General features: G+C 26.5%; 1 protein-coding gene across 1 annotated transcript; it reads right to left on the bottom strand.

Annotated features, from left to right (window-relative positions):
• Positions 1-21,028: 21,028 nt before the first annotated feature.
• Positions 21,029-21,997, bottom strand: LOC145838702 (casein kinase I gamma-like). Its single transcript, XM_082946329.1, has one exon. The coding sequence runs from the start codon at positions 21,995-21,997 to the stop codon at positions 21,029-21,031; it is 969 nt and encodes a 322-aa protein (XP_082802455.1).
• Between the last annotated feature and the right edge of the window lie 493 nt (positions 21,998-22,490).

Raw genomic sequence — 22,490 nt, 5'->3', positions numbered from 1 at the left:
AAAACAAGATAAAACAAAAAACAGTTGTATTAATAGTTTAAAATTATTTAATAGACAGATTTTCTAACAGTAATAAATCAAGTTAAAAAATAAATTTGAGTTTAATAATCTTTTAAATGAAAAATTTGAAGTCATTTTAAATAGAGACATCAAATCTATACTCTTTTGAAACCAAAAATAATTTTTGAAATAAAAACTTTAATGGTTATCAAGGTTTTTTTATTTCTACAGATTAAACAAGTAATAACAAAAATATGTCAAATAAATTTCTTTCAAACAAATACTTTAACCACTATGCTATAAAAACTTTTAGTGTAATGTAAATCGACAAATATAAACTACAAAATTAACCAGGTCAAAACAAAGCTATTAACATATTTAAAACATAAAACATTTTAAAAATACAGTAGACTTCCTCTTCAATTCGCATTTTAAACAAAATAAAAAAGTGTAAACTCAAAAATTATTACCATTTTTTTACAAAATGATAAATTTAAATATCTTATATGCAATAACGTTATAAATAAACATGAAATCAACTAAAACATAAAACAAACATTCATAAAAAAAAAGATCTATATAAGCTATTAAATATTGTGTATTTTTAGTTTTACTAATACTTAGTTAGTAATAGACTTTATTTAAGTTAATTTAAGAAAGTATAAGTTTGCACTTTTTTCGGGTAAAAAGTGCGAAATCAAGAGGAAGTCTACCGTAATTAATATTTATTAGACATTATGCAACCTGTTATAGAATAAATAACTTAAAAAAATATTCAATATTAAAAGACTACTTAAATACAATACAAACCAGGTTAAACAAGAAGTATTTTAAAAGATCAAATAAATAAATAAACTTTCATAAAATAATGTCTGCTACTGAATTCTAATATAATGCGAAGGATGAGGTTAATAAATGCTTGCAAGTTTTTCTAATCTGGTTCTAAATCAGTCAAATAAAGCCTCAAGTCACCTCCTTTACAAATATCTATATTAGATATTTTGCTCAAGATGTTGATAACTAAACTGAAAGCTTTCTCGACAACATAGCTAAAAGGAAAAACTATACACAACAATCTAAATTCCTCGCAAATGATTGGATACTTTTGCCTTAGTTTTTGTTGAGTCCAAAAGCTTTCATTTCGTTCTTTGGGAAAAAATACTTTAAGTTCGAGGTCAGTTTGTAAGTCAGAGAAGGTTTTCTGTGAGTCGTTTACTTCAAAAAGATCTGCCACGAAGGGATCCATATTTTTATCTATATGATAGCTTTTTTGTGTCAAATCGACATTTTACTACTTATTATGTTGAAATTGTTAAAAATTCCAGGTTAAATTTTTTTTTGCTTAAATTGTCAAATTTCAGGTTTTTCTAGGTAAATTGGCAACCCTGTATAGTTTTATTTCTTAGTCTAACTTAATGACTTTTCAAAAAAATTGGAAATATCATGAGGTGATAGTTAATATAGAAAACATAGATTTTTACAAACCATTTATGATCCTAAATAACATATATTTAAGGTTAAAAAATAGTGTAAAGAATTTCGATCGTCTATGATCTATGTAAGTGTTAAATAAGAAAATGTATAATTGAAAATATGTAATTAACTTGAAAGTAGGAGTCATAAGTACTTGACTTTTTCTCTATATTTTACATAAACACTCTTTTTTGTTTAAGTTTTACCACAGGGTCAAATATTTAATAGCAAGCTAAAATTAGTAAAATAGCAAAATAAAAAGTAAAAATTTTATGACAACCCAAAATTAAAAATCGCCCCCTTTTCGCCCCCTTTTCGCCCCCTTACTAGTTATCGCCCACCCTTTCGCCCCCTTACTAATTATCGCCCCCCAAAATACTAAAATCGCCCCCAGGGGGGCGATATCGCCCACTTTGGGAAACTCTGGTCTAGGTCATAACATATAATTAAAAAGAAGTAAACTAGTAGTATGTTTTTTAGATAATTTTTAGACATTAGGTTTATTTTAGAGTCCTACCAAAATAACTACGGCTTTAAATTAACATATCACATGCCTTTTTACCTATTTTTACTGATCTTTTTTGATAAAGAACTTATAAAATAAATAAAAAATTCTAAAAAGTTGTGAATTCCAACTGGTTGATATAGTTCAAGATATGTTATAAATATAACTTCAATAGAAAATGATAATTGATGGATTTATTAACTCTCTCTGTATTTATATACTAATGTAAGCCGTTCTTAAATAACTTTAAACTGTTTTTAATTTATATTGTTATATATTTAATAACAACTAACTAAGCAATTTACTAATTAGTTTAAAAGCTTAGAGATCACAGTTACTAAAAGAAGTTTTTTAAGAGCTTTTAAATTTTCAAGCTACTTCTTTTGTATTCAATTTCTTCAAAAATCTAATTAAAAACACTAAAATGACAAAACGTTACCAAATTTGGTAATAGACGTACAATTTTTTATTAAGTGTATTATTTAAAAGTGTAATTTAATATTCCCAAGAGCTTATAAGTATACTTAACCTATATAAGAAGTAAGGTTTCATAAACGTATCAAAAAATATTTTTATAAAGTAAGCGTATTATTAGTTATTAAATTATTAAATTACAGAAACTTACTAAATATACATTGTGTTCAGTATAGGTATAAAAACTTTCAGTTTTTTAAAAGCTTTTGAAATAATGCTTGGTATAAAAGGTTTAGTTTTGAATTTTTAAAGTATTACCTGCGCTGATATCCATCAGTTCTTGTCTGTCGGTTTTGTCCTTATCGATGGCTCACGTTAACATACGTTGGACAGAAATTTTCTTTGTTTTTGTTGCCTTAGTTTCACCGTGATTAGGCATTTAATTTAGGTCTTGTTTATATATAAGTTCCTTGTATAATATAGATAAGCTTTGATTTTAAAGATATAGAAATATTTTTTTTTTAAATAGATTAAGTGAGCGTGCCACAAAATTATACAAACAATAATTAATTACTAACAGTTCTCGTATAAAAATATCCTTTTGAACTCAGCCTTACACTGTGTTGAAGCTACAATCGTTAATTCCTTCGTCGCGGCGATAAAATAATTTTCGTGTCGCTATGTTGAGAGAAAATCTTTTTCCGACTTCACGTACGAGCGGAAATAAGTCAACCTCAGTAAATACCGTATAAACCAACTATATCAAAAAGTAATGCTATTTATTTAACCACCGCTTATATAATACGCATTATAAAAGGATTCTAATTTTCTCGAAAAACAGTGTTGTCGTAGAAAAGCAGGGATAATTGTTTGAAAAAGCATTTCAAGTCCTTTTACCTTTACAAATAACTCACACGCTTTAAAATTATAAATATAAACTTCTAAGATTTGTATTATATCGGCACACTTTTTTTACAAAATTTTCACATCAATGATCTTTGTCCGCTTTTAAACAAATACAAAATGCTTACAATGCTTTAAAAAAAACGATAAAGGCCTGGCTTAAAAAGATATTAGGCGAGAGATTTATTTAAAACTGCGAGTAATTACAATAACAAACAATTTAAAATGTATAAGGTGAATGTTATACATTGTCTCTAAAGCGTTTTAGTCGAATGTACATTTTCTTCCTTCGTAACTTCTTATCTCGGGCAGAATGCCGCTTCCTCTAAAGCTCTCACAGCTACAACGAAGAAAGCGATAAACTTACATTTGGCTTGGATATGAGCAAACGCCTGTAACCCGCATTCGAATAAATGTAACTTCATATCAAGTTTTGACTTTCTTACTCTTTCTTTAAAACGTGGACGATAGGTCTAAAAACCCTCTACACTTTGAGATGACGTGGTGTCGGAGAGCGACATTAGTTCGTCGAAATCTTGGTGAAATAGATCTTCGGTTCATTTTTGGTGTGGTGCAGATTCATATTTTTTCATATCATAAAAGAGTAACTTACAATGTCCTGTTCTTCTTATTTACCAGAGAAAAGAAAAAAGTTTTGGAGTTGAGTAGTAGAAAAATTGATATGAGTTTACGATATCAAAATAAAAATGTAGTTTTGTTTATCTAAAAAAAACATTTCCTTTAAAAATTTGTATTTCTTTTAACTTTAAAAAAAAAGTAAAACTTTAAGAGTTATTTCTCTGTGAATAATTTTATAAATTTAATAATGTAAATAAAGGGCTTACTTGAAAATTAGTTGTTAGTTAGCTAATGTTCTCAAAAAAGTCTATAGGAAATGATTTCAAAATATTACATACTTAAAATATTATTTTTGAACTTACAACGTTAAAGATTGAAATTACTCAAAATTCTGACTTTTTGTTTAAGCAAAAATCATTAACTGTTATAAGTTGGTTTACAATAAAATCTACAATTGTAAATTTTGTAAATTTGTAAATACAATTAAAACAATATGTTTACTTATAAAAAAAGTATTATTTAATTAAAAAACATAAAGTTCAAAGTTGTTTAAATTTCTGATAAAACAATGTAAAAAAAGAATAAAAGGACATATGTAAGTTTAGTTATTGTTCAATGATTTTAAGTTAAGCTTGAATCTGTATTATTTTTCTTCTTTTACAAATTTTTTAAATATCTTCTCGCACTGTCTGTACGATGATCGTTAACAGTAGCAGTGTAATTGAAATCGTATAAGTTTTTTAGTCAGTATATAGACGAACCTTTCTATCTTATTTTATATTCCGGAAGTAACTGATGTGAAAATGTTCGTAAGCAAAGACTAATCAAACACTTGTCCTTCCAATAAATAAGGTTCGATGTCGGTACCTTGAGCTTATTACATTTTCTTTGACAAGTAACTTAAATTCTTAAATTGTTCTCTCGTATTTTTTTTTCGGAATTGGCAGTACGTTTTATGTCTTCCGCCATTTCGCTTTCATTGATACTAAACTATTTATACTTTAGGGATAAGTTTTTGAAAGTTATTCGATGAATCGAAGGCTGCGTAATTTCGTTTTCAAAAAGTAACACATTGTCACGGAATTCAAATTACTTGAGTTTTGCAGTAAAAACAGTATTTGAAATATGTTTTGTTAAGAAGCGCCCCTGCCTAAGGCTAGTCATTACCCTCCCAACCAACGTAGGCCTGAAAGAGGGGACGATCAGAGATACCACAATTAAAATCAATACTTGGATGCAAATACACTTCAACCATAACACACTTTAGTTCCTTGAGTATACCCGCTGAATAGACAGTGATAACTTCTCTTCCCAACAGAAAGCTTAAAGTTTTATAAGGATCAAGTTTTTGAGACCCCATTAGACATACCAAACTTGCGCGTGTGTTTTTACACAGCGCGTTTTCAGAGGCACATTGCAGTAACTTCGTGTTTAAATGTTTATATTTGCGACTGTTGCTAGTGCTGCATAAATTGTTTGAATTTTTTAAAGTATTTATTAATAACCCTTCTGTTGATGAGCCATTTGCACTTTCACTAATTCTAAGGATATGGCTGCTGAGGAAGCTTAATAGCTTTTCTTTTTTCTTTGTAGGTACAAATTTAGTTACCTTATTTTCACAGTCAGAAAGAATCGTGGAAATGAGATTAGTTTTCTTAAACTCGTAGATTATGCAGTTTGTAGCAGTGTGCAAAATAAGACTGGTATTATTTATTTTTTGTACGTCTCTGCAGCTTTTCTATTTATTATCCGTATACAATGATCCATAAATCAGATGAGCATTTTTTTTCTTTCGACTTACTTATCCAATTTTCAATTGTTATGTGGAAAAACGCTTTCAAAGATATATTTTTACTACCAGTGATAACTATTAGTTTTAAATTCTTGCACTTGATTACCGTGGTTCATGGCCAAATTTACACAGGTTTAAGAATATTTCTAGTTGAAAGTGTTTTATTATCTTTTAGAAATAAAGTTATTTACCTTGTAACCCTGTTTTTTCTGCACACTTGCATGTATCAGCGTCTACCGGTTGATATTCAACCTTTTTTTAAATGCAGCTCTAGGAAAAGAGACAAAGTATGTACATTCATAATACGCTACCTTAACACTACAAGCAAGTGCTTTCAAGGCTATCGTGTCATCTGTTGGTTTGTATACGTCACATGGTAAATTACTTGCGAAGAATTAGATGACTTGCAACGGCCTGGATCTGTCAACTTGTAAGCTTTCACAGGAAAGTTTTTGAAAATAGGCTGGTACTGTTTACGTATTACCTCATTCGCTTTTATAAAATTTACAATTATCAGACAATCTACTACACGTAACATTTTTAAATTAATGTTTGCTTCCAAACGATGCTAGTTATATACCGAGACAAAACAAAGAAAAAATTGTCATAAAAGCTTATAAATACCATTTTGTTTAGTAACAAAGGTGTTCAGTTTAAAAGTATACTAAACATCGAAATAACATTAATTTTTTTTTTTTTATGCAGGTGTTTCCGATTTGTATTTTTTTTTTTAATTTATGTATGGTTTGATTTGATATTTTAAATTTTGAAAACTTATTATATTTAAAACACATTAAGTTCAACAAAAGTAACGGTTTATAACTAAAGGCTTTAAGTAGTTATTGAAAATATATTCGGAATTTTAATGAAACAAAAAAAAATTGTAGAAGTGTTTTTTCAAACTTTTAACTTTTAAAGTAAGGGATAATAGAAACCGTAGGTTTAAGCGTATAGCAAAAGGAATTCATTACGGAGTTAAAATAAGCACTTTCGTTTCCTTTGTAGCTTTAACTTTCAAGTGTAATAAAAACTGACAATTATTATACTATTTGGGAAACAATTTATTTAAAATGTGATAAGGAATGAGATTCTAAGCAAACAGGTTTTATGTCAAAATTTTATTTGTTCAAACACAGAAAGTTAGTTTAAACTAGTTTCAGTATTTGAAATATTTTGATAAGTTAAATTCATCATTGCTTCACAACAACTTTCAAATTAAAGGTGAAAGAAAAAGAAAATATTCGCAATCAAAAATTACTTTTGATTTATATTTACTAGTAAGTTTTTAGACCTGAAAAATTAATATTTGTATTTCCAAAAAAAAAGTTAAAACTATTAGTTTAATCCCTTTTTACATTTTTAGCCCATAACTTATGTTTCGTCATCAGATGAACTTTCTGCGTATATAACCTTATTTCTTCGTTCTCGTAAGTTATAAGCTTTTTTTATCCTTATTTTTTTCCTTTTTGTTAAGATCCTTCCTCGGGAAATAAGCTTAAATGTTTCTAATACTTACTATTAAAAGCTTTGAATTTTTAGATATGATAGCCGAATGTTCATTAAATTAATATACGGGGTAAGGCTTTTGGCTAAAGAACTAATTTTTTTTTTATTTTTTTTTTAACCAAACCTGCTCACATTTTAACAACTCCGTATATAAACAAACATTTTTTTTTCATACTTTCTATGTACCTAACTAACTTTAGACATTGTGTTAAGGAAAATTTTAGTTTAAAATACAATATTTTCTGATTCGTTATCACTTACTTCGTTCAACATTTCACTACCACTGAAATTTACTCACGTTCCAAACGCACATGTGATGGTGTTTTAGGGGATTATAAACGAATTGTTTAAGCTTATTGTTATTAATGGTAAATGCAAGGAACAATTTTATTTGTCAGGAAGCGCCCTAAGTGTTACATTAATAAGGTTATGCACACTTTCTACAAACCGATTGGGTTGGGGAATGTAATGAGGTGGAAATCTATGGTCAATACAAAGTTGTTCAAAAGTGGGAGGTAGAATTAAGTTTGAGAGTTGACGGCCATCATCAGTCATTATGAGCTGTGGAATACCATAGTGTCCACACCAATTTTGTATAAACGCGTCTTTAAATGTATCTGCTTTTTCGTCTACGATTGGGACTGCGGCAAGAAAACAAGTTGATCTATCTCTCATTGTAAGAACATAGGTAAGTTTTCAGAGGAACTTACGAGGTGTACGAATTAAAAACGCTAATGTTCTCTGGTTAAAATTCCAGTTTCGGACGATTATGTCTCATTGTTCTCTCGGCCTGACAAGTTGAACACGTTTGGACAAAATACTCTACATCTGTCGGTAAAGTTGGCCACTAATAATCTTTTGCAGCTACTTAAACATTTTTTTTTCTAGGTGTAAGTAATCATGTTCTAACTCGTAAGCAGATAACCTTAAAGCAAAGGGTAATATAATTCTTTGTTGCTCGTCTTCTACTTTTACCGCCAAAATTTCTGTCTTTAATAACAGTACGTCTTTTTTATGTAATAAACTTCTTTTATTAAATCAGGCTAGTTTTCTGATCTTTATCTTTGTAAACATACAAGAAAAAGCGTGTCGGCCTATGAGAAATAAACTTTGTTTGTGATTTTTAAATAAATTAAATTAAAAAAATTTGCTTTTAACTTAAAACCTTTAAGTAACAAACAGTTACTTAGAACTTATTTTACTCAATGAATTTATTTTAATTATATTACTTACAAAAAGATGTTTTCATAGCAAATTACAAAAATTTTAATTTAAAGGACTTTTTGAGAAAAAAGTTTGTTCACCCCCTGACCAAAAAACCACGCTACGCCACTGATGTACACACTCAGATATTACATCTAGAAACAATGATAATAATAAATTGTACTTAAACTCAAGTTATTCTAACTAAATACAAAAAAAAAAGGTTAAAGACATCTCTTTACATTAATGTGCATAAGAATTAATAAAGTGCACAGAATACTTCTACAAATCAAAGTGTGTCAAAACCAAAATATAATAAACTTCAAGTTTTAATAAAATGTTGATTTAAATGTGTTTGTGTACATTCAAATACAATTTATAGTGACAAAACATATGTATAAAAGACTTAGGTATAAATTACATGTTAAACAAAATACTTAAATGTTAAAGAAGTGATTCATTAGTTATGTGCGTTACTTTTGTACACAATGGAAAATGTTTGCATTTAGTTTATTTACTAGATAAGTGTTAGATGAATAACTAACTCAATCTAAGCACCCCTCACACTCTTTTTAAGCTAATAGCTTGATGTTGTAATAATAAAGTTCTAAAACTAGTAGAAAATCATTGGTTGAATGCTAAGCTGTCATTTTCACATTTTCAAGCCAAATCAGTAAATCGATTTAATTTTTATAAAATATTATACAGGGACTTAAACAATATTGATCAAAATAAATTAATTATTAAAAAAATTACTTTAAATATATTTATATTCAGCGGGCCATATTTACGTGCTCGCGGGCCGCAGAATTTTCTCTCTTTTCCCGCATTTCATTCAAAAATTAAACATTCTCGCGGGCCGCAGATTGCCGACCCCTGTTTTAACTGGTACTGTTTAACTTAATACTTTTTATGACTCATTCAAGATGTTTTTCTAATACTAATTTTAATTGGTAAATTTTTCAGTTTAAAATGCATAAAATATTTTGCTATTCATGTTAGTTTCACAATGTAAGGAAAAATTTTAACGTTGTCAATAAAAACAGGATTAAAACTTATTTTTAATTTTTTGTTTACAAAAATTTATAGAACTGGATTACATATTAAGGTTTTGCAATCTATTTTATTTGTTGTATTGTATTTTGTGTATATTTAAACTTAACAAATTTTTTATACCTGAAAAATTTCAGACAGACATCTAGTAGAGAGCTCTATCATATTTTAGTTTGTATTATTAAGTGACTCTACACAAAATACTCTAATTTTGAATAAAAAAAACTTCTGCAAACTAAATGAAAAAATTATAGGCATGCCATATGCTTCACTTGTAACAAAATATCTCTTTTTTAATAATATATTGAGTGTGGTTTAATTAAACCTGTTTTCTCTTATATTTAAGAAAAAGCCAACAGTTAAATAAAATTTTTCAAACAAGTTGAATTTTAATTTTCAAATTTAACGAGCTAATTTAGATAGTTTTTAGGAACCAGCTTAAGATATATAGATAAGGAAATTGAGTAAGGATATTTTTGATAGTTTATTTTATATTAAAAAGCACTTACTAACGTGTTATTAAACAAATAATTTCAATCATAAGTGGTAAATAAATTATTTAACACTTTAGTTATTAAACTTTAAATGTTCTGTTTAATAGTCTGTTACAATGATTTATTTTCAAGTTTTACTATTAGTTGTGGTCGTCATTGTAACTACGATTAAAGTATAACTTACCTTATAGTTTGTTAGGATACTCTAAGAATAAAAAAAAATACTTAAGTTACAATGCAAATTTAGAAAGCAACTAAATGCATAAAAATAAATAATACAAAATTAATTAAAATTTAAGGTTTACGCTTTATAAGTGTTATACAAAACTATAAGATTTTTAAATTACAAGGTTTAAGTAAATCATTTTAAAGAAAATAAACTAGACTTATGTATTTAAAAAAAAGACACTTTTATATAAAAGCTTTTGCCTGCTTGACTTTAATAAAGTTTTTAGCAGTCCAAGTAATTGATTGAAATTACTCGGAAGTTTTTAAACTCTTAATATGTTTTTCTGAATTCAAGTAACCACTCTAAAGTTTGTTTAAAAATAAAACGTAAAAAAAATCTAAAAATTTTAATTAAAAAACGACAACTTAAATTTTTTTAGAAGTTGTTTTTAAGTTAAATAATGTTCAAAATTCAAAAAATTATTTATTTGTTATAAGATTGATTTTTCCCCATACGTATCCCGTGAATAAGTAGTCGCTGAGTTACAAGAAAAATTGGCTACTAGTTTACTTTAAAGATGTAGTTTTACTTACTGAATGTTTAAAATGTTGATAAATGAGCAAGAATATGGTTTAATTCATCCACTGAAACTATTAAAGCTTTAAAAAAATTAACATCAACATATAATATTTAAAAGTTAAATATAAAAAGTTAAAAAATTATATACGCTAAATGTAAAACTACCATCAGTATAGGTTCATAAATTTTTAATTGAATTTTAAAATCGGCCAGATTTTATGCTATATTAAGGTTATACATATTAAATTGAGTGTTAAGTTTTTAAGTGTCTGATGATTTTAAATTTACTATCAGTAATCTATTAAATCTGGCCATTTTTTTTGCTAGGATCCAGATTCCAGAATTTTAAATAGACCCGGATACAATTACTTTGGAAAAAATTTTGTTTTCCGCGATTAGTTTTTTAAGTTTTAATTTTAAAATTGCTGTGTTTTGGATACATATCATTGAAACGGGTCAAAATTTCGATAAAACTTAATTGCACATGGTTACTAAATTGCACGAAGACAAAATTGTACGAGGGCACAAAATTTCACGAGGGAAAGAAATTGTACGAAGATAATTTTACACCAAGGGTCGATTTCGCACGAGTAAAGATTTTGCATGGAGGGTGTTTATTGCACGAGAGTAAAAAAAAAAGAAAATAATATATATATTCAAAATAACAATACGAAAGACTATAAGATAAACGGAAAAAGAATAAAAGTTACTGATCGAGGGTGAGGGTTAGGACTTAGGTGTAACATTGATCGTAAAAATTAAAGAATAATCTAAAAAAAAAAGCTGTCGACCGAGGGTGAGGGTTAGAGATAACAGTGTTGGTAAAATTATAAAAACCATTTAAAGAATAAAAAACAAAATAAAAAGAACTCAACCGGAGTAAAAATGTCTCCGTGCAAAATTGTCTTTTGTGCAAAAGTTTCTTCAATTGTGAAAAATGACCCTTTGTGCAAAAAAGCCTTCGTGAAACTTAATTTATGTGCAAATTTGTGCCCTCGTGCAAGTTGTACGCTTGTGCAAAATAGACTCCTACCAATTTATCATGAATAAAATTAGTCAAGCGAACAGACTAATTAATGTTTAATTGTTTCAATCAATTGTAGTAAACAAACAGTTAAATACATCCATTAGAGTTAAAATAGAAATGATTTGTTACTTAAAAGTTTCTTGCATATTATATTTTTTTACTGCCACTCCAACTTAGTTTATTTATAATTTAAAAATTTTTACTTTTTTTAAATAAAGAACGTATTTTTAAACTTTGATGTTTTTCATTCTAATAAAAGTCTTAACAATTTCAATTTAAATATTTCATTCTCATTTGAATTTATAAAGTAATGTTAAATTTTACAAATACAGCTTATTTTATGTTTGGTTATTTCACTGAGGCTGCAATTGTTAAACAAAATATTTTTTTTTAATTCTTCTATTTACAAAATAATTTTCTGTTTAGTCTTTGTTTGGATAAAAAACAGTATAAATGAAAATAAAATATTTCTTAGAAACATATAATTGTTTTTTGCCAACTCTTAACTTTTAAATTTATTATAAGCTATTATTTTAAATAAACCACAATATACATATATGCATGTAAAGTTTTTTTCTTTTGAGTATTTACATACTAAACAAGAATGGCAGCCACAAACTCAGTATATTAAGTAAACACTGGATAACTTTGGATATTTTTTTGAATAGTTAAACATTTTAGACATCTCATAAAACTAATTCTATGTTAAACATTTTTTCAAGAACTAATGCTAATCAACTTTTTTATAAAATACTCTTGGTATTTCTAAGATTTTATAAACTTATCAATTGTGTTTTCAAATAATAATTAAAAATAAATAAGATAAAGTAGTAACAATACTTTGTTTTTAAAATTTTGTCAACAAAAAAAACTTTATTAAAAGCCTATATTTTAAAAATAAAATCATTTTTTAATCTTTGTGGCTATGTCTTTTTACACTTTGACAAATTATCATAAAGTAAGAGTGATAAACATCAAATTTAGCAGACTTTTTTTTTCTTAATATAAAGTTTATGAAGTATAACCATGTAGCAAGTGAATATATGGTAATGATGTTATAAAATCAGGTTAAGCTAGTTTTAAGTTACAAAGCATAGTTTTTAGTCTTTCAGTACATTTTTATAATGTTTAAGCAATCATATTTCAAAGGAAGGCTAAACAAACTATTGTTTTTTTTATACAAGGTGACCTGGAATTTGAAAAATTTAGAAAATATATATGCAAAAAACAAGAATTTTATACTAAACAACCTATAATTTAGAAAAAAAAACATGGAATAAACTGTTAGATTTAATAAAGTAAATGTTTATTTTATTTTTTTTACAATGTCCTATTTCCTAGTATTCAAAAAAATAGTTAAGAATAGAATGTAAAATATTTTGTAACAAAATACTTGTATTTAACAATTTTTGCTAATTGATAGTAATATAATAATTGAATTTTTAAGTTTGTTCTCTACTGATAATAAATATAACTTAAGACATGTAAAATCCGAATACTTGACCTAACAAATCTTAAATTTAAAAATAGATCTGGATTTGGTTATGTCTGGATCTAAATTTTTAAAAGTAGATAGACTGTTTAGAAATTGGATGGATCCCAATTTGAGAAAAAGATCTTGATACGGTTCTGGGCGGATCTTAAATTTACAAAAAATCTTATCTGGATCCAGTAGATTACCACTAATATTATTATTACTAATAATATCACTTATATCAGTATATCAAGTAATATTTTTAATTATGAAAATGTGCAATTTTTTTGGTATTTTGTGTTCTTCAGTTTTAGCTTAAACAAAAAACATTAATATGTCTGCATTTTTATATAAACGTTCATTGAAATTGATAAATAATATATAAAACTATTTTGTTCTTTTATTTTAAATACTTCATACTTTAAATACTCATTTTATGCATTTATTCATGTTATTTATGACCAAATTTATACTCTACATATAGCTATTCTTGCCTGTACACAACATATTACAATTTGTATTAGATTTATTAATCAGTTGTTTTTTTATTTGTTTCAACTCAGTTTTTTTTCAAGTATTAGCTTATTATATGTTTTTGTTGGTTCGTATACAAATAAGTAGTTTTACATTTTTATGAATAAGTTGATTTTTCTGGTGTTTGAATAAAATATTTTTTTTTTTACTCAAATACCATAGTATAATATTTATTAACAAAAATATTGTTATTACATTATATATTTGCTGCAACTGATAATGCCAAGTTTAACCCCCCCCCCCCTCAATCAGCTCCCTAAAGTAAAGGAAAAAACAAGGACTTAAGCATTTTTAATAGTAGATTTAAAACTTTTCCTACATACTAAGAAAAAATTCAGGTAACCACAAGCTACAAGGGGAGCCTAGAGTTTATAATTTAAAACTTACACTAGATGTTCTAGAGTTGATGATGAAAAACGAAATTGTAAAAAAGATCTTTTATGTTTTTAATGGTAGTTTTATGAGAAATCTTGTTGGAGAGGACCAACATTTTTTTTTTGAATAAAAGTTTTGTAAAGCCTGATAAAAATTGATTAAAGTAACTGAAAACTTTAAATAAAAGTAATTTGATACTACCTTCAAAATATATAAAGTTTAAAACTTTAATGTTATGAACTTTTAAAAACATGTTATGAACTTTTTTTAAAGAGATCCAGTTTAATACCTCTTAATCCTTCTTATAAATAAAAAAAATTAATAAACAGTTTTTAACTTCACAATATAGACCAGGTTATCCCAATTTGGGCCATAGGAAGGAGGGGGGGAAATTTATTTGTATTAAAACGGTAAGAGGAGGGCAAGAGAGTCATGGTTTGAAATTACACTTGACATGTGTAGTTAATACTAAGAGTTAAATAAAATGATAAGGCTTTTTTAACAGTAGTTTCTTAAAATTTGTAAGAAGGGTCTCTGTAGGGGATTCTATATTAAAAAAATTTAAAAAAATTTTACCTTGACAATTGTAATAAATCGTTTAAGCAAAATCTTGAATCGCAAATTCAATAACAAAATAAGAGTTTATGTTTTTTTTGTACAGTTTCAGATTTCAATTTAATAAAAAATGGGTAAAAAAAGGATATTGAAAGGTTTGAAGTTCTTTCTGAACATGAAGATAACTGCATTTTTATAGTTTCTCCTCAGGAATTCAGAATTTATAAAGAAGACGAACAATTTTTTTACGATTATCAGCAAGGAGATATAGGTAATTGTGTACTGGCCGCTGCATTAGCAGCATTGTCAAAACACCATGATTTTTCAAAAATATTCTCAAGCATAACTTCTGAATTATCTCGTCAAAACGAAGTTTCAAAATTTAAGTTAAACATGTATCGTCAAGGCAAAAAAAAGACAGTCATAATTGACAACACTCTACCATATGATAAAAAGACTTCAAAACTAATTTATGCTCGATCTGCCAAATACAATAATGTCCTAAAAGCAGCTATATTAGAAAAAGCATTTGTAAAAGCTTGTTGCAATAAATCTTACAAACTATGTAAAGGCATCGATCCAGTGTTTGTATTCAGTAGATTTAGTGACTCGGTGATTAATGTAGAAATTTGGAAAACAGCTGTGTCGAAAGAAAAAGCACTGTTTTCTGCTGGTTACGGTCTTCATAGAAACCACTCGGTTGTTTTAGATGTGTCGCCTTCTTTTGAAGAAGAACATGATAGTAATGACACGCGGATTCATTGTTACACAGCAATTGAATACAGGCAAGAACTTGATGCTTTAAAGATATACGAACCGAATTGTAGTCCAAGTTGGTGCGTGTCTAACAAAAACTTGCATCAAGAACTCATTGAAACAGCTGACCCGTGTCACGGCGAGCTTTGGATCAAAACGGAAGATCTTGAGAAACGAAGAGTGTGCGTTACTTCTTTGTTGTCTAAAAAAGAGCACGAACACATTCGCGTGTTAGCTGGAAAAAACAAGCTCAAGTTGAACCAAAAGTTGATAAGCTATACAACTTTTAAAATTGAAGTCAAAGAGGAGTCAAGATTCATATTCAACTTTTTTTCCAACATTTCTACCAAAAATTCATTAGTAATTGACGCTAAATGGAATAATAATGATGAGAAAGTCAAGCTAAGTAATAAGTTAGACTACGATTACAGTAGTAACAAGAAATCAATTATGGAAGAAAAACATTTTTCGGTTAGAAAAGTTACTTTAAAACCAAGCATCCATTTATTTTACGCTTACAGAGAAATATCTGATGAGGAATTGAAAAATGAAGAAGGTGGTCTGCTAGTCGAAGAAGAAAAATTCCATTTTAGAATTGGATCCGATTGTGAATTTAGCCTGGAAGAAATAGATAAAAGGGATTTGACAAACCTTGAAGAGAGATTTGAAACTCTTAATTTTTCAAACGATAATGAGGGTAGTCAACCGGAAGAACAAAAATCATCAACTTGAAACCTAAACAACTATAAGTAGACAATACGAACATTTTAACTTAGTAAACATTTTTTATAAACTTTACAACGAAAAAGTAGTTGTTAATATGATTTAGATACATTAGGAATATTAATGTTAATAAAATGTTATATACTTATTTTTTAATAAGTTAAACTGCATATAACAAAAATTGATAACTACTTTAATGTTATTTATAATAAAGTTAAGTTTAAATATACTTAAAAATTAAAACTATCTAAAAAAAAACATTGCAAATTTTTTTAATGAATTTTTATTTTTTGAATATTTAAAAATACACAGATCTAAATAGTCCAATATGCACAGTTTGATTTTAGATTTTTTTGTTTAGAAAATTATAGTGATGTAATGATTTTTACAAAATTTTACTTGATTTTAATATAAACAAAAGATTTCAGATAATTAAAATGAGATTAAAAGATAAAGAACTTGAATGATTTCATTTTTTTTCTTATATATTTTATTCTGTTTAAAAAAATTAGTACTTCTATATGAAAAATGTTTCTTTTTTAAATAATTTGTTAAAAGAATAAATATTTCTAAACTTAAAAAGTAATCAACTAATAAAAAAAATCTTATTTACTAGTTTATACTTAATTTTTTTTTATCGATTGTTAGTCTTACATTAGAACACAATGTACAATTTAATATCCTAGATAAAAAATTATGTTATATCTGTTTCGTATGATTTGATAACAAAAAGGTCTTTTTGTCTATTACTTTTGAATATTGCTTTTGTCATGCAATAAACAGTTATAAACTTATAAAAACTTTAAACCACTTTTAATAGTAGTTGTCATTAGGTAGTAAATCAAGAAATTAAAATATAAAAAGATAATTTTAAACTTCAAAATTAAGTAAATTAGTTATAATAAAGTATATAAAAGTAGTAAAATAAATATCAAAAAAGTAAAAAATATATGTTTTAGACGATGAAATTAATTTTACAACCTAGAGTTTAACTAATAAAACAAAAAAAAATAAATGAACTATCTCGATTTATTTCAATTTTAAGTTAAGTATTCATTTATATTTGATATTTTACTATAAGACAACACGCTTGCAACATTAATACAATTGATAGAAAATATTTTTCAAAATAACTTAAAAAATAAAATTAGCATAGCTAAAAAACTTCGATTTGCTTAACAGCCAATACAGCGGTTTACAGTTTTTTAAAAGTAATGCTCTAAAAGATATAAAGTGGGCTCTGTACTTATTTTTTGTAAAGGAGGTTTTTAATACTGCTTTGCATAGCTTTTTTAGTTCAAACTTGTATTGAAACGGATTGAATCCTGGCAAATATGTTTAGTAGGCTTTGTTTGACTTTCAGTTCTCAGTTTAATGGTGCAATTTAATGCCCGTTTTTTAATTGTAGGTGTCACATTTGCACGAGAGATTTAAATTCCAGAAATACACTTTTGCAGGAAGACAATTTAGCAGGGAGAAATTTTTATATAATTTTTTTCTATTTATTTTTGAAGTTTCCTTTTTTATTTGTTTTATTTTACTATCACTGTTACCCCTAACTTACGCTCAGTCAGAAACTTGTTTATTTTTTTAATCGATTATTTTTGTATTCAGTTTACTTGATTTTTAATAATAATTTTCATTAGTTATAATATTGTTTTCATTTTCACTATCACTGTTGCCCTTTACCTTTCTTACTGCTTTAATAATAAATAATCTTTTAGCTTTTTTAATTCCTGTTTTTATTTTATTTCTTTTTTGTTTTCTATACTCTCTTGCAAAAATGACATTCAGTAAAAATTGTAAATTGTGCAAATTTGACACTTGGTGAAAAATTGTTTTTGCAATTTTGTCTGCTCGTGCAAATTTGTCCTCGTGCCAAAGTATCTTCGATGAAAATTTACTCTTCGCGCAACTTTGCCCTTTAGTATATTTTAATCACATCATTTTATTTTGTCTTGTTGCAATTTTGACCTGTTCCAGTTTTTTTATTAATATCCAAAATTTATCACGATAAAATTAATAAAAGCTTTTTATCAATTTGAAATAATCAATAATAATTTAACTAAATAATTATTGTATAAAAACGATTATTGCACTGGACACGACTTTAAAGGCATCCATAGTGTGTGACTCAAAACCGAAAGCTATCTTTCATCAGGCCGTATTCAAAATGATTTTAGCATTTTTTTGTCTTTTTATAAAATATAATAATAGTATTGAAGAGGTATAAATCTTGCTCGATTGGTTATTTATAGGATTATAACATTATCAAGTTCTTATTTTTAACTAATAAAACAAAACACTTTTTAAAACTTGTTATCCTCCACCAGATACATAAAACAATGAAGATATGACTGTATAAACTATTTTTTTACCTCAAAAGTCTAATTACTGAGCCTTTAGTTTTAACCTTAACTTTATTTTCAACAATATAAAAAAATATATATAGCTTACAATGAAGACAATATTTTTACTTTTTCATGTCCAATATATCAATGCAGAGAAACTGTTTATATTTATTGTTTACTGCAAAGTACAGCAGATATCTGCTAGTATTTTTACATTTTTAAAGAATTAAAATCTTAAAAACTTTAACTGCAGTTTCAGTTTAAACCTCGCCTTTTTATGAACTTACAGTAAAATATACCATTAACATTTTTAACTATTCATTTCAATCTCAGGAATATCTAGTGAAAATTCATAAAAAAATTAAAACTTCAAAATTATTTGTGTAAGTTTCAAATCTTTTGTAAATTTTACTTTGAATAATTTTTTTATAGCCATTTTTATAATCTATTTAAGATTATGGAAAATCAAGTTAAATATTTAAATTGTTTTAATTATTTTAAAATATATAAAATTATTTTATAATTGTCTATTTAGTTCCAGACATTTAAAAATATCATAGTGAGCACATAATTTTAGAGTGTTACATTTTAAACAAATATTGTTTAATGTTTAAGAAAAACTGTATATATTGTCAAAATACCACTATTTCTTCTCAAAAGTTTGTAGTTTACAAGCTATCACAGTCTAAATGGTGTTTTTATTTAGATTCAAGTTGTGATAAGGGGATGTTTCATTCGGTTTTCTTAATTTAATGCTTTTAACTAACTTTAAATGCTGATAACTTCATTTATAAACATAATCAAATATAATTATGAAAGCCGACTTTAGACACAAAACTTTTTCTAAATGTTTAAACTATTATACAAGTTTCACTTCTTAAATGTAAAAAAAGTTTATTGAAGCATAAACACGTTTTCTATTAGTTAACATATTGACAATTATAACTATCCGATTTAATACAAGTTTTACTGTACACTTTAAATGCCTTTAGTTGACTAAAACATTTTAGTTTACGATTGAGCTTACTGGCTATTTACTAGTTAGTTTATATTACTTGCCTCGTTTTGATGTTTCTAATAAATTTTAAATGTTATTAGTTTGATTAGTAACCATATTATAATATATTATTACGTGCCAACTATAGTAAATAGACACACAAATGCAAAAAAAAAATATCATTGTTAAACTATCATAAGAATTTCACGAGTTAATGTAGAAAAAATTTTTAAACATGAGTAAAGTTTTTCTTAATTATTTTGTTGATAATTATAAGTGCTAGATTTAATGCCAACACTACTGTACACTTTTTAATGCCTATAATCAACAAAAGTATTTATGTTTACGATTCAGGTTTACTGCTTTTGTAAAGGTTTGTATTAACAATAAGTGTCTGGAAAATAAGCAAATATTTATTAAATTGTTACTAAATTAAATTTACCTTTACTGCTATAGAATCTAGGTCATATATACTAACATTTTATGACTTGTATTTTCTAAAACCTTAAAGCCTGCTTGAAAAAATTCAATTTATAATAATTGAAATGATATTTAGTTTAAAATTTTATTAAGTTTATAAATAATATAACAGTTTATACCGATATATAGAAGTTGAGTAATTTCAATTTTATATAAAAAACAAAGTACATCTATGCTTGTGATCAGCAATTTCACCATTTATAGCCGCGTCTGGCGAACCAGTCGCAGTTTACCGACCCCTAGTGTACGGATTTCATTCCTCGTGAGCGGTCCCGGACTCTGATACCGGATTTTTCGTTTTATAAATCTATTTAAAAACATACTTACTTTTATATGTTTTTTATTTATATATTACTTTTATTAAACCTCTAATAATTTTGATAATCATTAAAAGTAAAAAGTGATCATGGTATCTATTTATCATTTAAACATTATTTTGTTCTTAATAAACAGTTAAAACGGTCAGCACAGTATTACACGTTTGTTTTTTACAACAAGTAGATTACATTAATATATGTTAAGTTTACCTGATAAATTATTATTTTATCAAAAAATAATAAACTCTTTTCGAAAGACGTGGAAGTTAACAGCGAAAAACTAAGTGGAAAATTTTAAGCTAGTTTTTGATACTATAATTATTATAAAATTAAAAATACAAAAGTCAGTTTAAAATTAAAACTAATAACATAATTTTACATTTTGTTCCTGAATCAATGGCAGTTTTAATAAATTCAAATAGATTTGTTTTAATTTTACTTGTCAATATACTTAAATTAGCTTCAAACTAAACTTGGTATTTGTTTTTTTTTTAATGATAATAATTATATAAATTATACAAAAATATAAATAATTTCAAAGAAATACACTTATTTATGTTAGACCATTCTTTTTATATATTAAAGGTGATTTTATTTTTATTAATCTTAGCTTCTTATTATTTCATTTCATTAAGAAGTTGTGAAAAACATTTATAAAGTATTTATTGCGAGTAGAAAACAAAATGTTTAAAACAAACTGAACTCCTAAATTATATATACATTTATAGTATAAATACCAAACAAGTAAAAATAGAAATTTAGTAATCAATTAACATTCCCAACTAATCTGATCATCATTTTCTTTTTTATCCAGTATTTTTTCAAACATCTCGTAGTACTTATCGTACTCCGGCTTCTGATCAACCTTTAAACTCACTTCTCGGAAGAAAATTGCAAACTCTTCGCACGTTTCTTTACAAATTTCTTCTGCCGGCTTTATTTTGTATTCTATCAGCAGTTTATCCTTTTCCTCCTTGCTTGCCTCATTGTTTCTTACAACTTCATCCCATGGAAGTTTACTGGTTAAGAGCTCCACGAGGTTGCAAGCTAAAGACTCGAGATCGTCCTTTCGGCTCTGACTTCTCATTTCATGGGAGTTTACTGAGCAGTAATTCAGAGTTCCGTTCGATTTACCGATGTCTTCATCTTTGACGTGCTCTCCGTCTTTTATGTAGAATGTTGAATACCCGAAGTCAATCAAGTAGATCGTGTTTTGATCGAATAATCCTGTCATAATATTTTCAGGTTTAATATCGTTGTGAAGGATGCCATAGCTGTGAACATGTTTTAATATTTGTAACACTTGCAAGGCAATCTTCACCGTGGTTTCTAACGAAAACTTCTCTCTGGTTGTCTCCTCTCTTCTTTGAAACAGGTCCTTTCCGAGTTTTTCAACAATGAAACTCTGCCTTTCGTTGTAAACAAAGCTGGGTCCAAAGATTTTTGGGTTGCCGCGGATATTGCCCTGTTGGAGAATTTTCAGGAATCTGTATTCTTTTAAAATGAATTCGTCTTTACTTTCAGCTGTTGAAGTTTTGACAACGACATGTTTTTTTTTATAAGTAGCATCGTACAAACAGCCGCATCCTCCTTCTTCTAACAAATCTTTTGCAACTAAGTCCTCTTTGTCAAACAAACCTTGTTTTTCTACATCTTTGTCTAGATCGTCTTTCATGGTTTTACTGATTTCTTTGTCGGAAGGTAGCTTTGCCAAGTATTTTTCATCGTTTTGCTTCATAGCTTTATTGTAGACTTCAAACTTTAAAGAAAAATTAAACGTTTTAGATATGAAACTGTTTTTTTACCCAATTAAAGATATTATGTTAGTTTTATGGTTTATCAAATTTTTAAATAAAAATTTTCATTTTACTAGGTATAAAACAAGTCAACATAATTAGCTAAAACCATCAATTGTAAAAAATAAATATTACTTTTTTAAACTTTTAAAAGTATAAAAACTAACAATGTAAGAATTTTATAAAACAAATTTTAACATATTTGTACAAACTTTTTATATTTCTTAATGTAATGTTTGATTTCATAAGTCTAAGATATCAATTGAATTTTCAGATTAAGTTGTTTTTTTTAACACGTTTTTTGGATAGTTATTAAGGATTATGTTATTTTAAACACCTAAAACGTTAAGACGTAAGGGTAGTTACATTATAGTTTTTAAAATATACTTTAAACTGCTTTTAGACTAAGATATCTTTAGTGAGTGAATTTAAAGC

Source organism: Thalia democratica, chromosome 6 (genome assembly GCF_965202585.1).
Source record: "Thalia democratica chromosome 6, ktThaDemo2.hap1.1, whole genome shotgun sequence".
NCBI classification, from domain to species: Eukaryota; Metazoa; Chordata; class Thaliacea; order Salpida; family Salpidae; genus Thalia; species Thalia democratica.
This window is presented reverse-complemented; position numbering and strand designations above follow the sequence as displayed.

What these genes read in the sequence shown, in the direction of transcription:
- LOC145838702 (XM_082946329.1), bottom strand. Translation starts at nt 21,997, where the DNA reads ATGAAGCAAAACGATGAAAAATACTTGGCAAAGCTACCTTCCGACAAA.